Source organism: Equus asinus, chromosome X (assembly GCF_041296235.1).
Source record: "Equus asinus isolate D_3611 breed Donkey chromosome X, EquAss-T2T_v2, whole genome shotgun sequence".
Lineage (NCBI taxonomy): Eukaryota > Metazoa > Chordata > Mammalia > Perissodactyla > Equidae > Equus > Equus asinus.
In genome coordinates this window covers 105,370,383-105,383,918 of record NC_091820.1, presented here as the reverse complement: position 1 = coordinate 105,383,918, position 13,536 = coordinate 105,370,383, and the positions used below count along the sequence as shown (strand labels likewise).

Below are 13,536 nucleotides of genomic sequence, written 5' to 3'. Positions count from 1 at the left end.
TTTGTCCCAGTTTCACCATGAATTTTATGCAATTTAGTGCAAAGATTAAATGGCTATCCCATAAGTAAAGTCACTAACAGGGTCAACCTATCTCACTGGGAGGTAGATAAGAGACTCTTTGTAATTCCTACTGAGCACAAAAATGAGAAGAGCCAGTATTTTTGTAATTCATTTGTGACCTCAGGAGCAACTGAAAGAGGCTCACGCAGATTAAGTAACTTGAGCAAGGTTACACAGCTAGTAAGCAGTAGAAAAATGTCTCCAAACTCTGTTGGGATCCAAATCCCATTCTCTTAGCCATCTGTCTTCCCTGGATTGAGAAGTATCAACTGTAGGACAAGCATCCATGGGATGTGGGAGTAAATGAGGTTAGCTGGGCATGGGCTGGGGGTGAACAAGCTTTTGTCTTCAGTGTATACTGACAGATCTTCTTCCAGGTAGTGGTGATGGTAGAAGTGATCCATCCATTCACACACTGTGAGTGTTTCCCTTAATGGCTAATAGTCTGGTATATTAGGTACAAAAATGGTGAAGCCACATTAAACAATATAGCAAACTTCTCTTTCTGGAACTTTCTATAAGCAATGGTCTGGGAATCTGAATATCAGTGTGTGCAAATCAGTGCATTATGGTAGCGGAAAGAGCCCGAAAATGGGAATTGGGAAACAAGGATTCTACGCTGGCACTGCCACAACTCACTTTGTAATATTTAGCAGATTGCTTCCCCTCTCTGGACCTGTTTTCCCTCTGTCCAATGACAGTGTTGGACTAAATTATTTCTTTAAAGTCTTTCCAGTTCTTACATTTTGTGATTCAGTACATCAAAAATAGTATGATAGTGTTGACTGTAATCCTCTCCAAGTCTTGATATTATTGCTGCTCATAGGCATCATTCAATTACTAATAACTGTAATCAACAATAATTATTTGGTGTCTCTAATGTAGTAAATATCTACATATCCTCAAGTAATTTTTTGTGAATATGTGAATCATCTAAGAGCTGCAGATAGCAAGATAAGGGATGGTTTTGACTGCAGTTTGCTGTTTCCTTCTGGACAAGTGGAATCTAGTTTCTAAATTTGACTCTTTACGTGTGCTGGCCCACATAGAGAATGTTAGAAGAGGTTTAGTTTAGAATAATGAGGTGAAAATTACTTTGTAGAAGACTCATTTACAAGGCTTAGACTTGAGCAATGGGTGCACAGACATACATCACTTAAATTTTCACAAAGCGACCTTTGAGATTCTGGTTCAGTCTTCCATGGGATCACGCTTCTGTCTGTCAGGCAGTCACAGAAGGTCAGGCCGGGAAAGGACTGTAGAGGTCTTTGCAGAGATCCTGTAGTCTAACCCTGCTGGCCCTCCATTTTGCAGGTGTCCTATGGGCAGTGGAAGCCTCCTTGTCTCACTTTCTTGTGCCCTTCTTCCCCAGTACCTTCAGAGAGAGCTTAACCTGAGTATGCCTTCCATGTTTTACAGGCCAACGCAGGACATCTCATTGCCGTTGTCAGCCAGGAACTCTCAGCCTCACAGCCCTACTTCTTCCCTCACATCTGGGGGTTCCTTGACCTTGCTGCAGTCTCCACCGTCCACTAGATTGTCACCTGCCCAACACTCCTTGGTTCCTAACCAAGGAGACCACTCAGCTCACCTGCCTAGGCCGCAGCAGCATTTCCTTCCTAACCAGGCTCACCAGGGAGATCATTACCGTCTCACCCAGCCTGGCCTGAGTCAGCAGCAGCAGCAGCAGCAGCAACACCACCACCATCACCAGCAGCAGCAGCAGCCGCAGCCACAGCCGCAGCAGCCAGGAGAAGCCTATTCAGCTATGCCTCGGGCTCAGCAGTCATCTGCTTCTTATCAGCCAATGCCAGCAGACCCTTTTGCCATTGTTTCCAGAGCCCAGCAGATGGTTGAGATTCTCTCAGATGAGAATCGAAACTTGCGGCAGGAGTTGGAAGGATGCTACGAGAAGGTGGCGAGACTGCAGAAGGTGAGGCCCCTGTTTTGGGGTATTAGAGTCTCCTTTAAATCTTATTTGCTTAATATTGATGTAAATTACAGTCTCCACTTGCCGGTGCCTGCAGGACTTATGGGCAGGTCTTTAGGATTCTTATATCTGAAGGTTAGATATGGATCAAACTTTGGAAAAGCCTTCTTCCTGTCTTTCTCAGAGAAGTAACATTTTACATTTATGTGAGGAGAAAAAAACATATTTGTACAGTTTTCCCAGATACCATAGCCCTAAAGAAAACTGAATTGATCGGTTTAGAATTCCAAAGGTAGAGAAGCTTCTTCATTAAGTCAAGATGTCAGTGTCTGTGTAGGTGAAGGACCTAGCAGCTTAAAGACTTTTGATCTTGATTATATTTTCCCAAATCCTGAATTTGAATCTTAAATAAAGAACCATAGTTCCTAGAAGAATCTCACCACTGAAGTTAGATCTTGCCCTGCCTTGTTCTGGAAAGGGCTTCGAGTACTTTGCTGGGTGGGAGTTCTCATAGTAACTCTTTTTCAACATTCTTTCCTTTTCCCCTTTCTTGCTTTGGTTCTTCCCAGTTCAAGTTCTACATCTGCTCTTTCTCTGGTGTGTGTGGGGTGCAGGAGGGGCTTAGCACTACAGCTGGGTGACAGGTGATATCCCTAGGCTGAGGAAGTAGAAAAAAGAGTGTATGTACCCAGTTCAGTTCTTCCCTGGGCCCCTCCTGTCTCCTGCAGCTCTTGAGTGCCCTGAGCTAGGAACCTTAGCTCTTGGCTTCCAGTGGCTGTTGGTGAATAGGGTTATGCCTTTGGCAGCCTCTTTGCAGCTTTTGTCAATCTGGAGCTCATGTGGTTTGATCTTCTGACAAGACAATGCGAACTGTTTAGGGAGGTGACCGTGAAGGTCGGGGAGGGAGAGGAGGTTACCTGGTATTGTTCAGCAGCTCTGTCCTTAGGAGACACCCAGGAGTGGAAATTTCAGGGGCCTGAATGAAGCTGAGAATTTGTAAATGCCAGATCTGGGTTCTAAAGGGGAGAGGAGAGCTTACTATCAGCTAAGTATTTTTATGTAGCAAAAATGCTCCCCCTCAGTGTTCCCCAATCTGGATGCAGGTTGTTGGGGCTGAGTGAGAATTGTTTCTCCCTGGTTTTTCCCTCAATTTAAAATTTTCTGCCTCCTCTCTTATTAACTTATACCCCCCTTCACATTGGTGCAATAAATTAATCATACTCACACACCAGAAGCAGACTGGCCCAGTTTGGCTGATTAGGTTTAACAGCTGACATGCCTCCCTAGACTCCCTGTTCAGGATGCCCTCTACCCTATCTTTGATGCAATCACCAAAGGATGAACCCAGATATTATATTGGCTTTTTTCCACAGGATCCATGGTGATTTTTTTTTTTTTTGGAAGAGGAGGGTGGTGACAGGGAAGAGGAGCAGAATAGGATTTGTGTTGTTGTTTGTCCTCCAGTATGGGGAAAGATGCCTAAGCCAAGTGTAATTGGCACAGCTTGAGTGTTGGGAGAAGTGAAGGCCACCCAAGGCTGCAGTGGCTCAGAGGCACAGGTAGATTAGAAGAGGAAAAGGAAAGTGAGGAGAATGAGGTAGATATCAGCTGGTGCTGGAAAAAATAAGAAGGCCTGAGGCTCATGAGGGGAATTAGTTGACAGAATAAGTCTGGAAACCCACCACCACCCTTCCTCTCCCCTACCCCACCACCACTGAGACCAAGCCAGTGGATATGCCTTTCTGTGATTTCTTTTCCTGAAAGGTCCTGTTGATGGATGTACAACTTGCCCTTTTGGAGGGTACAGTATCTACACAGGGGGTAGGGAAAGGATTGGTATGACATCTTGAAATAGTACTCTGAACAACTTGAGTAAAGGGACTGCCTTCCAGGTATGGCATTGTGTGGAGAACTGAAAAGCCTTGTGCTCTAAATGCAGCCCAGAGCAGACCAACACCAAGCCTGGTCTTTCAAGTGCAAATGTTTATTTTCTCTACCCACCACTTGAATTTCATGCAAAAGCTTTCTCAGGCTCAGGCCTTGCAGATCTTGTCTCTAAATGCCATTCACCAGTTTTCACCTTCTGTGCTGCTATCTTGGTGCCATCTGCAAGAAGAAAAACACTCGCAAGTCTGCTCTTTTCTGTGGTATTAGCCTCATTTGTTTGCAGGCAGCCCTGCCTCAGGCATAATTCTGGAGCTGGGGCAGGTGGAATCTGAGTTGTTTGATATCCCTACCATTCCTCCGGTCTCCTACTGGGGGCCTGACGTTCCCCCCCCCCCCCCCCCCCCCCCGCAAAGTACCCTGAGCTTTGTTAAGGAGGATAGTGGAAAACTGAGAAGGAATGCCGAATGGTTGCAGGAGTCAAATTTAATTTGAAAATTGTTTAATAGATCATGGGGTTTATTTGTCTTATACAAATTATATGCAAATCTCTCTGTGGTTATTGTATGTGCAACGAAGCTATATGGATTACAGAAGAACTCTGGCATCTAGTTTCTTGTTTTCTTCCTGATTTGGGCTGATTTGGGGCAAGACCCTTTCTCTTTGAGGTTTTGTGGCTTTTTCTATTTTACAAGGTTTGCAGGGGTGTCATAAAATACAGCTCTGATCATGAATTTCGGTTCAAAAATCTGTACTGGCTTCCTACTGACTACAGGATAGAGTCCAAATACCTGGTATTAAAGCCCTTTTATGATCTGACTCCAGTCTATCTTTGCAGCCAGATTTCACCGGCTTCCCTCTGTGTACTCCACAGTGTCCAGCCAAACAAGACTACTGGTCATCGTGGGAATGCATTCGCTCACTTAGAATAGAATACCCTTCCCCTCACCTCTGCTCATTGAAATCTGACCCAGCTTTCAGGATCTGACTCTAAATGCTGCCTCCTCCATGAAATTTCTCTCTTCTCCCCTCACCCCCAACCAGGAATAACCTCTTCCTCCCCTGCATTTTATAGCACTATTCCTACTTTTCTTAATAAAGTATCTTTCCCTATATTCTTTCACTTGATTAGATTGAATGCCCCTTGCAAGCAACCAGAATGCACTCCTTCATTTTTATACACCCTACGGTGTTTTAAAGAGTTCTTGTAAATATCTGGCCCTCGGTAAATGTTTGTTAAATTGAAATGAACTGCTACGTAAGGCTGAGGCTTAGAATTTTTAGGGTTCGCCTCTGCCACTGACTTATTCTCAGAAAAGGCAATTTAACTCTTCTTTTTGTTAAAATGGGGGGAGGTATCCTTGTGAAGGCAGATATCAGGGTGAATTGAAATAAACGTGAAATCCCTTTGGATGCTCTGGAATAATGTTATCTATATACTGTATACATTATTATTAATACTTTCAAAATTAAGAAAATTCTTACTCAGAAATGAAAATCATTTATAACTATACTTAAGGTATTTATTCTCTCCTACCACCTTCTCTGAAGGCAGAAACTGTATTTGTTTTTAACCTGAGGAAATCTCATGACCCTGTGAGTTAATTACTGAGCTTAAGATTGAATTTAGAAATCCTCCCGGGAACCTTTTCTCATCTGACTGTGTTATGCTTGCCTCCTGGCCATCTATAAAGCCCTGGGAGAAGCTATCATTAAGGATTTGCATATATGTTTTCAGACCATTTTCCCCATCAATTTTCTGTCATCATTGCTATCTTTCTTTTTTTTTGGTCCAGGTGGAGACAGAAATCCAGCGTGTCTCAGAGGCGTATGAGAACCTCGTGAAGTCATCCTCCAAAAGAGAGGCCCTGGAGAAAGCCATGAGAAACAAGCTCGAGGGCGAGATTCGGAGGATGCATGACTTCAACAGGGATCTGAGAGGTGAGGGAATCACTTCTGAAGCATCTGCCAAAATGGTGAAGGGAAAGGTTAAGAAGTATACATCGAGGCTCTTAGGGCTTGTCCAGCCCACCGTATGGTCAGTAAATTGCAGGGCACAGACCAGGCTAAGTTTTCGTAACTGCAGTAGTACTTAGTCCCAAGCTTGCCTAAGCAAAGTGGGATGAGCTGATGTGTTAATCACACAGCACCCCTCCTGGGACTCCTGGACTCCCGTGGCCTGCCCCCACAATCCATGCTGCCTCTCTTCCCTTATAGGTTTCTCAGAGGACTGTATTTTGGCTGTGTAAGCTTGAAATAGTGATATCCTCCATTGTTTCTAGGACTCCCTCGTTGTACTTTTACCTTGTGATAATATAGAAGATGGTAAGAAGTGACCACCTTCAACACCTGCAAAACTGATGACGCTGGGGGTGTTATTTTCTATTTTTCGGTTTAGGTTATCTTATCTATAAAATGAGGGAACTGAACTAGATGCTGCCCATAATCCCCTTCCAGCTTTGATATTACATGATTTTGAAGACTTTATAATAACTCTGATGCTCTTTTTCCTGGTGAATGAAAGATATCATATATTCAGGGATAGATTGTTTCGTTGAAATTTAGAATTCTGCACTTAGGTTTTGTCAGTGAGCAGTGAAAGTGTTAAGTCCTCCTTCCCTGCCCTGGTCTAATATTGTTTTAAGTTCCACATTTGCAAACCTATGTCTGTGTCACCCATTCATATGTAACAAGAAGAAGCAGGCTTGTTTTGCCCAAGGTCAGTATTTAGAGGGCAAACAGCATGTGCTTGGAAGTTTGTATATGAGGCCTTGTTGATTGTCTCCGAATTTCACAGAGCGTCTAGAGACTGCCAACAAGCAGCTTGCAGAGAAGGAATATGAGGGGTCAGAGGATACCAGAAAAACCATTTCTCAGCTCTTTGCAAAAAGTAAGTCTGAAAACTTCAGCAGTAGGTATTAATGTGTGAATGGGAGTGAAGTGTGTGAAAAAGTTACGTAGTTCTATTTAGCCTTCTAGAACAGCTAGCAGCATCTAGGGATTCTCTTCTGTTTAAGCATGAAGTTGGGAGATTTTTTTTCTTTTCCTTCTAGGCCAAGAAGGTTGCTTGTGACCACGTCTGGTCACATCAACATGGCTCCTTCTGTATTAAACCAGAGAAGCCCCTTGAAATCCCTGCTTTTGTCATGGCTAGCTGAAAAGGACCTTAGTGAGCATGGGGTCCCTTACTGTTGAAGGGATTTGTTATTTGAAGGCACAGGTGCTGGCACTGGTAGAGGTGGGATTAACATTCAGGACTAATGATGAGTGTTTGGAATGCCTAACCTGCACCTGGGGCTTCCTTAGTTAAGCATTCTGTAAGATATATCATTACGCGTTGGCTGACTGCAAGGGTCGCTAGAGGGAGACCACTGCCATGGCCTGAATTAGTGACTCTGATTGTGGAGTTGGATGGTGTAGGGGTGGATAGAGCTATGTCTTCCTCATAATAGTGTTTCCTTTGTCTGGAAATACTCCTAGGACCATGACAATGAATTAATCCTCTTCTTTATCGGTCCATAATGGACTCCACCCAGCTAGACAATGCCTCATTCTTTCCACTTGCCACAGTAAAACCAGCAATAAAGACTACAGAGTGGATTGAGTCCATAGGAAGAATGAGTTTGGGGGGAAGCAGATGAAATACCCTCTCTTCTGCAGATTCCCCTTGTTGGAGTCCACTGCCCCCAGCCTCCCTCATTGCACCTCCCAGCTGGAGTAGTGCCTGGTGGGAACTTATCAGGCCCCATCTTTGCTGGGCCTCCACATGACCCTTTCAAGTCATTCCATGCAGCTTCCAGTTAGCTTTTACGTGTTTATTTGATCTTCACTTACAATATCCTCCTCCCTTCCTGGGTTGCTCTGTTGTGCTCTGGCTTCAGAACTGGGGCTTTTTTCTTGCTTGTTTCTCTGAACCTCCTGCTCCTTTGTCAGTATGTCTTAGAGGAAGGAATCTCGTTTTTCTGGTGTCATCAGTGCCTAGTGTAAATTGTTGTCAAGTTGCTTTCATGGTGTCACGGTTACCCTGGAAGCTGGTTCATTGGTGGAGAGGGTGGCAGCCTCCCAGGAGAAAACAAAACCAAACTAAAACTGTATGGATTCGTGCCCTGGATCTGCTAGTTCACACTTCTCCCTGTGTGGAGATGGGATTTCAGGTGTCCTCAGAGCTCTGCATTTATAAAATGCAGTAATTTAGTGGATAAAACTGTATGAATAGCAGGGTGAAAGACTGTCAAATGGTTCTAGAAGGTAAAAGTGGACTCCACCTAGTAGGCAGGGAAGAGGGCATGGCTTGTGGCTTCTTGATTTCTTTTGCCTTTGGACATCGACAGGGTGCCACATGGTTGGAACTGTGGCAGGAGCCAGGAAAGCCCTCTTGAAAAGCCTTCCTGGGTAATGTGCTTCAGCTGCCCTAGAGAGGCTAGACCAATTCAGCCCTACAAGAGGCAGTCTTGTTTGGTGGAAAGAGTTTGGAACAACCTAGCCTTAAGTGTGAGCTCCACTATTCCCAGTGTGAGACCTTGTGCAAGCTAGTCAAGCCCTCTGAGTCTCTGTTTTCTCATATGCAAAATGGAGAAGAGAATAATACCTTCCTTGTAGGGTTATTCTGAGGATTAAGTTAGTGTGATACTTGGTATGCATTAAGCATTCAACAAATGTTCATTTCTTTCCAAAGTACATCTGAATAGATACGTAAAGTCAGAGTGGGAAGGAAGGCGAGGCTGCCCTATTAAAGTTTCTCCTACAAACTTTAAGTATCAAGGTCTCCAGAGGAAGGACCCTCTACCTCCAAATGAGAATCAAAACTGCTCATTTGAGTTTCTGGTGTGAGTTCTGTCCTAGTTAAAAGGAGAGGGACCTAGAAAGGCATGGGGCATAATTGCATGTGTCATGGCCATCTGTAGCTACCATGCAATCCTGAATTGATCTCAGTTAGAAAATAATGTGAGTAAAGGGTGAGATTTGAGGTTTTATATGTTTTGTGAAATATCATTTTTAGATTGATTTAATATACTGTCACGAGGAAACAATGGAGAAAATTGAAGGGGGCTCAATTGTTCCTTTGCCAATACAAGACCGTTTGAATAAAATTGAAGAGACAAGCCTACTTGTTCTGATGTGTGTGTGTGTGTGTGTGTGTGTGTATTCTCCTTTATGTAATACTTTCCATAACACTTTTTATGTTTACGTTCTTATTGCTTCTGCACAACAACGAATCTTAGGTGACTTTTCTGAATTTACACACTAAATTAGTGGTAGAGCCAGTGATGGAGTCCAGATCTTGGGCATCCTGGTTCTTGGAGCTGTGGATTAGAACACTGGAATGTCTCATAATGGGTATGATTGTCAGTTTTGCTCAGGTAAGGTTTTGAACCAGCTTCAGAATGGCAGTATTGATATTTCATGTTCTGATAGATAAGGAAAGCCAACGGGAGAAGGAGAAGCTAGAAGCAGAGCTGGCTACTGCCCGTTCTACCAACGAGGACCAAAGGCGACACATCGAAATCCGAGACCAGGCCCTGAGCAATGCCCAGGCCAAGGTGGTGAAGCTGGAAGAAGAGGTAAGTGTAGTTTCCTCAGCTAGCATATGAGCCTTAGGATGGGAGAGCTGAGAAATCAAGGGCACTGGGGAGCTCCCCATTTTGGTGAACTGTCGGCTGCGCAATCCCCCAACAGTAAGTAAGGTACCATCTGCTACTTCTGGTTATAACTATGCTGACGTGAGTGGACTTTGATTTCTCTTCTCTTCTCTGCAAGTTCCTTCTTTATGTTCCTGAGTAGAAAATCACCAAGGTCAAGGAGCAATTTCCATTTGATCATTCTTATAATAAGCTAACCCCTCCTCCCAAGTTCTTGAATGAAACTAGCCCTACCTTAAGCCTGTGAGATATATATATATATACATATATATATATATATATTTTTTTTTTTAATTCCTGCCCTTACAGGGCTTTAAAGCTTTATTTGGAAGAGCAAGAAAGTGCTTCCAGATATTTTAAAGTACTCCAAAGATCTTGAAATCAGAGTGGTCCTTGTCTCCCCATGCTCAGTGGGAAGTTGGTCCCTTTTCAGGTAAAAAGTGAATCTTGAGGGCCATGCCTCTTGTTGTTGCACTTATTTTGCAGATTGGTTTTGGAATAGAAGTAATCTTGGGGGATCTGGGAAAGGATGGGACCCAGGGACAATTCACAGTTTATGGCAATCCAAGAGCTGTGCCCTGGCTTTTACTTGCTAGGTTCTAGAATGTAGGTATGTGTTGGGGTGAAGTTGTCAGTTATTTGTGTGAAAGAATGGATCCTTCCCCTGACAAATGCAAGGGCCCACAAACTACTAAGCATGTTATTAATGTATGTATCTGATTAGTCTTGATGTAGATGTTACTCAATTGCAGCACTAAACCGTTCATGTGAAATAGAGGGAGCTTTGCTGCTGGCTTGTCATTAATTAATCTTGGATGTCAGTTGTCACTGTACAGTAATTCCCCCCTTATCTGCGAGGGACATGTTCCAAGACTCCCAGTGGATGCCTGAAACGACGGATAGTACTGAACCCAATGTATACTGTTCTTTCCTATACATAGATACCTATGATAAAGTTGAATTTATAAATTAGGCACAGTAAGAGATTAACAACAATAACAAATAATAAAATAGAACAATTATAGCAATTCACAATTTCATGGGTAGAAGATTCATTCTTACTGTAGATCATAGCAATTGCGACATACAATTTTTTTCTTTCCTTAAAAGAACTTTTCTTAAAAGAACTTTCGCCTTTCACTTCAAGGAAGCGCTTTATGGCTTGTCTTTGGTGTATCCAAATTGCCAGCATAACTACTCTTGTGCTCTGGGGTCATTATTAAGTAAAATAAGGGTTACTTGAACACAAGCAGTCAGTACCATGACAGTTGATCTGATAGCTAAGATGGCTACGAAGTGACTAATGGGCAGGTAGTCTATTCAGTGTGGATACCCCGGACAAAGGGATGATTCACATCCCAGGCAAGATGGAGTGGGATGGTGGGAGATTTCATCATGCTTCTCAGAACAGCACGCAATTTAAGACTTATGAATTGTTTACTTCTGGAATTTTCCATTTAATATTTTTGGACCGTGGTTGACTGTGGGTAACTGAAACCACAGAAAGTGAAACTGGATAAGGAGAGACTACTGTATTGGAGTATTACTAACTCTTAGACATTTTGCACTTCAGGGACTGGATATGTTCCAGCAAAAATGGATGCTAAACTGTAACTTGGTAAGGAAAATTTCACATCTCACTGCCTTCTCTGTTCTAAAATTTGAATTGTTTTAAGAGAAAAAGTAGATTCCATTATAACAAGTTGAAAGCTTTATGAACTTAAGGCAAAAAAAAAGCGTTTAGTGACCAAGCCCTCAGCATGGTGGCTATTATACGCTAGGTATCTTTCCTACCTTCGTTCACTGCGTGCCTCCTCTCCCTCAGTAAGAATGGTTGCAGTTCCTAGACATCTCCTGACTTACAGATAACCTTTACTTTCTTTTTTGAGTATTAAAATGCTTGTTGAGGGGCCGGCCCGGTGGTGCAGCAGTTAAGTTCACACATTCCGCTTTGGCAGCCTGGGGTTTGCCAGTTTGGATCCCGAGTGTGGACCTACGCACCACTTATTAAGCTATGCTGTGGCAGGCATCCCACATATAAAGTAGAGGAAGATGGGCATGGATGTTAGCTCAGGGCCAGTCTTCCTCAGCAAAAAGAGGAGGATTGGCAGATGTCAGCTTAGGGCTAATCTTGCTAAAAAAAACAAATGCTTGTTGGAGCTGGATTGTGGTTTCATAATTTTCTGGTGGGTAGCGCCATCTAACCTATGATGTCTTTTTAACCTGAATTGCTTAATTGTTCAACTTCAGGTTGTATAAGATTAGGTAAACGTCCTGCTTCATCAGTTGCCTACATCAGAAATACTGCTAAGCTGCTTTATTGAAAGTGAGGAATACTTGTATATGCCTGGTGTCCAGGTCTAAGGAGCTTAGCATGCCCTTTGGCCTTTTGCTATACTTCATATATTCCCATCCTTTCCCTTTTTGTGAGGAAATCACAGAATAAATGACGGGACAAGGATAAGACTGTATTTTTTTAGAGAAGGGAGAACTGAGAGACCCACTAAGAAGAAGTAGCTTGCTGGTAGTCACATGGCAAGTCTTGGAGTGAGCCAGGAATAAAACTGGAATCTCATGACTCTTCATTCCCTAGACCCTGCTGCCTGTCTCCCTGTCTGAATCATCCTTTGGTTCCACTCCCAAAAAGAAAATGTGGGCGCTTGTTCAGATTTAGTAACCTCTGCATCTTTTAATTTTAAGAAAATTGCCTTACCCTTTGGGCCCCTCTTTTTCAACAGACTATGAGGAGCTTGTCCAGACTCCTTTGAGATTGGGGTGTATATACACCCCGCTGCCCCTCCAGGAAGCGTGCTCATCCAGTTGGAGATAAATGGGGACAAAGACTGCAACCATCTTGGTTTGCAGTGTCTGAGGGCTCAGTGGTAACTGGTTGTTAATCATGAAAATAATATACATGTGTGGAGAGGATGTTACTCTGTAGTTCCCACTGGGCAGCCCTCACTGAAACAGTTGCCTGAAATATATTTCTGGCTTCAGACTTCTGAGGCTTTTCTGGGCATTTGTTCCAGAGACTTTTAGTCGTTTTCCAGGGCCCTGCCCCCAAATACATTGATTTATAATTAAAGAAATTCTATATATTGGACTAGGATTGAATGATGGCATCCAGGGGCCAGATATCTCAAAGGAGCTCATCAATTATTGTTAATTTCTTAGTCCTCATTCAACTTGTACTTTTGCATGGAGTCTGGTTGTTGGAAAATTCTGAGCTGCTGTTCCTAAAGGAGGTGGAACATTTGACGGGAAGAACAGGCTGGGAGCCTTCTACGCAGTGCAATCACAAAGGCAGAGGCCATGCAGTTTCTTCCAGGCTCTCAAGCAAGATCATTTCTAGCACATATAGAGGCTTGAACCTACATCTCAGGGAAAATCCACTGATTCTTATTTTCCTTTTTGTTTTAACAGCCTCTCAGAGCTCGGTTTGCTCCTGAGTGGTGTTTGTCTTATCTCCTCTACAATATTTAAAGGAAAACATTCCTTTCCCTTATCCTCAAATACAGGAATTGATAATTGAAGTTTTGCTTTTCTGCTGTGACTCAACCCTCATTAGGCCTCATTCTTTCTGTGGTAAACTTTTTAAGTATGGAACATTAGGGAGATATTTAAGATGAATAGGTAGCTCTGGAACTAAAATAGTAAGGAGTCTTCATTGTGATTCCTTCACAAAATTAGTGAACTTTTCTAAATCAAGAAGGTTATTCATGAATAGAAACTGTATCCCTCTCTCTGTTGGGGATGGCTCAAATAAGGTCATGTTTGAAGGTAGAGCGATATGATAGATGACCTGCTTATGTCTCGTATGAATAGATAATTTAGTTATGGCTTATAAGTGGCACCATGAATTTTCCTTAGAGGTTCTTCCAGGGAAAACCTCTCTAGTCTACTTAGCAAATGAGAATGAGGGAAACTTTCCCCAATTAAGCCTTTGGTCTAGGGAGTATTTTCTCAGCCTATTAAGTGCAAGGTTGCTCAAGTAACTATTTTTCGTTGCATCAGGATAGTCAG

At 43.0% G+C, this 13,536-nt stretch overlaps 1 protein-coding gene across 3 annotated transcripts in view; it reads left to right on the top strand.

The window, feature by feature from the left end:
• AMOT (angiomotin) overlaps positions 1–13,536 on the top strand; it is a 61,806-nt gene that overhangs the window by 22,218 nt on the left and 26,052 nt on the right. For all 3 annotated transcript variants that reach the window (XM_014862990.3, XM_014862992.3, XM_044763322.2), the window contains 4 exons: positions 1,480–1,993; positions 5,671–5,815; positions 6,672–6,764; positions 9,290–9,435. In XM_014862990.3, the coding sequence (XP_014718476.1) occupies positions 1,480–1,993; positions 5,671–5,815; positions 6,672–6,764; positions 9,290–9,435 (898 nt within the window). The remainder of the gene's footprint in view (positions 1–1,479; positions 1,994–5,670; positions 5,816–6,671; positions 6,765–9,289; positions 9,436–13,536) is intronic.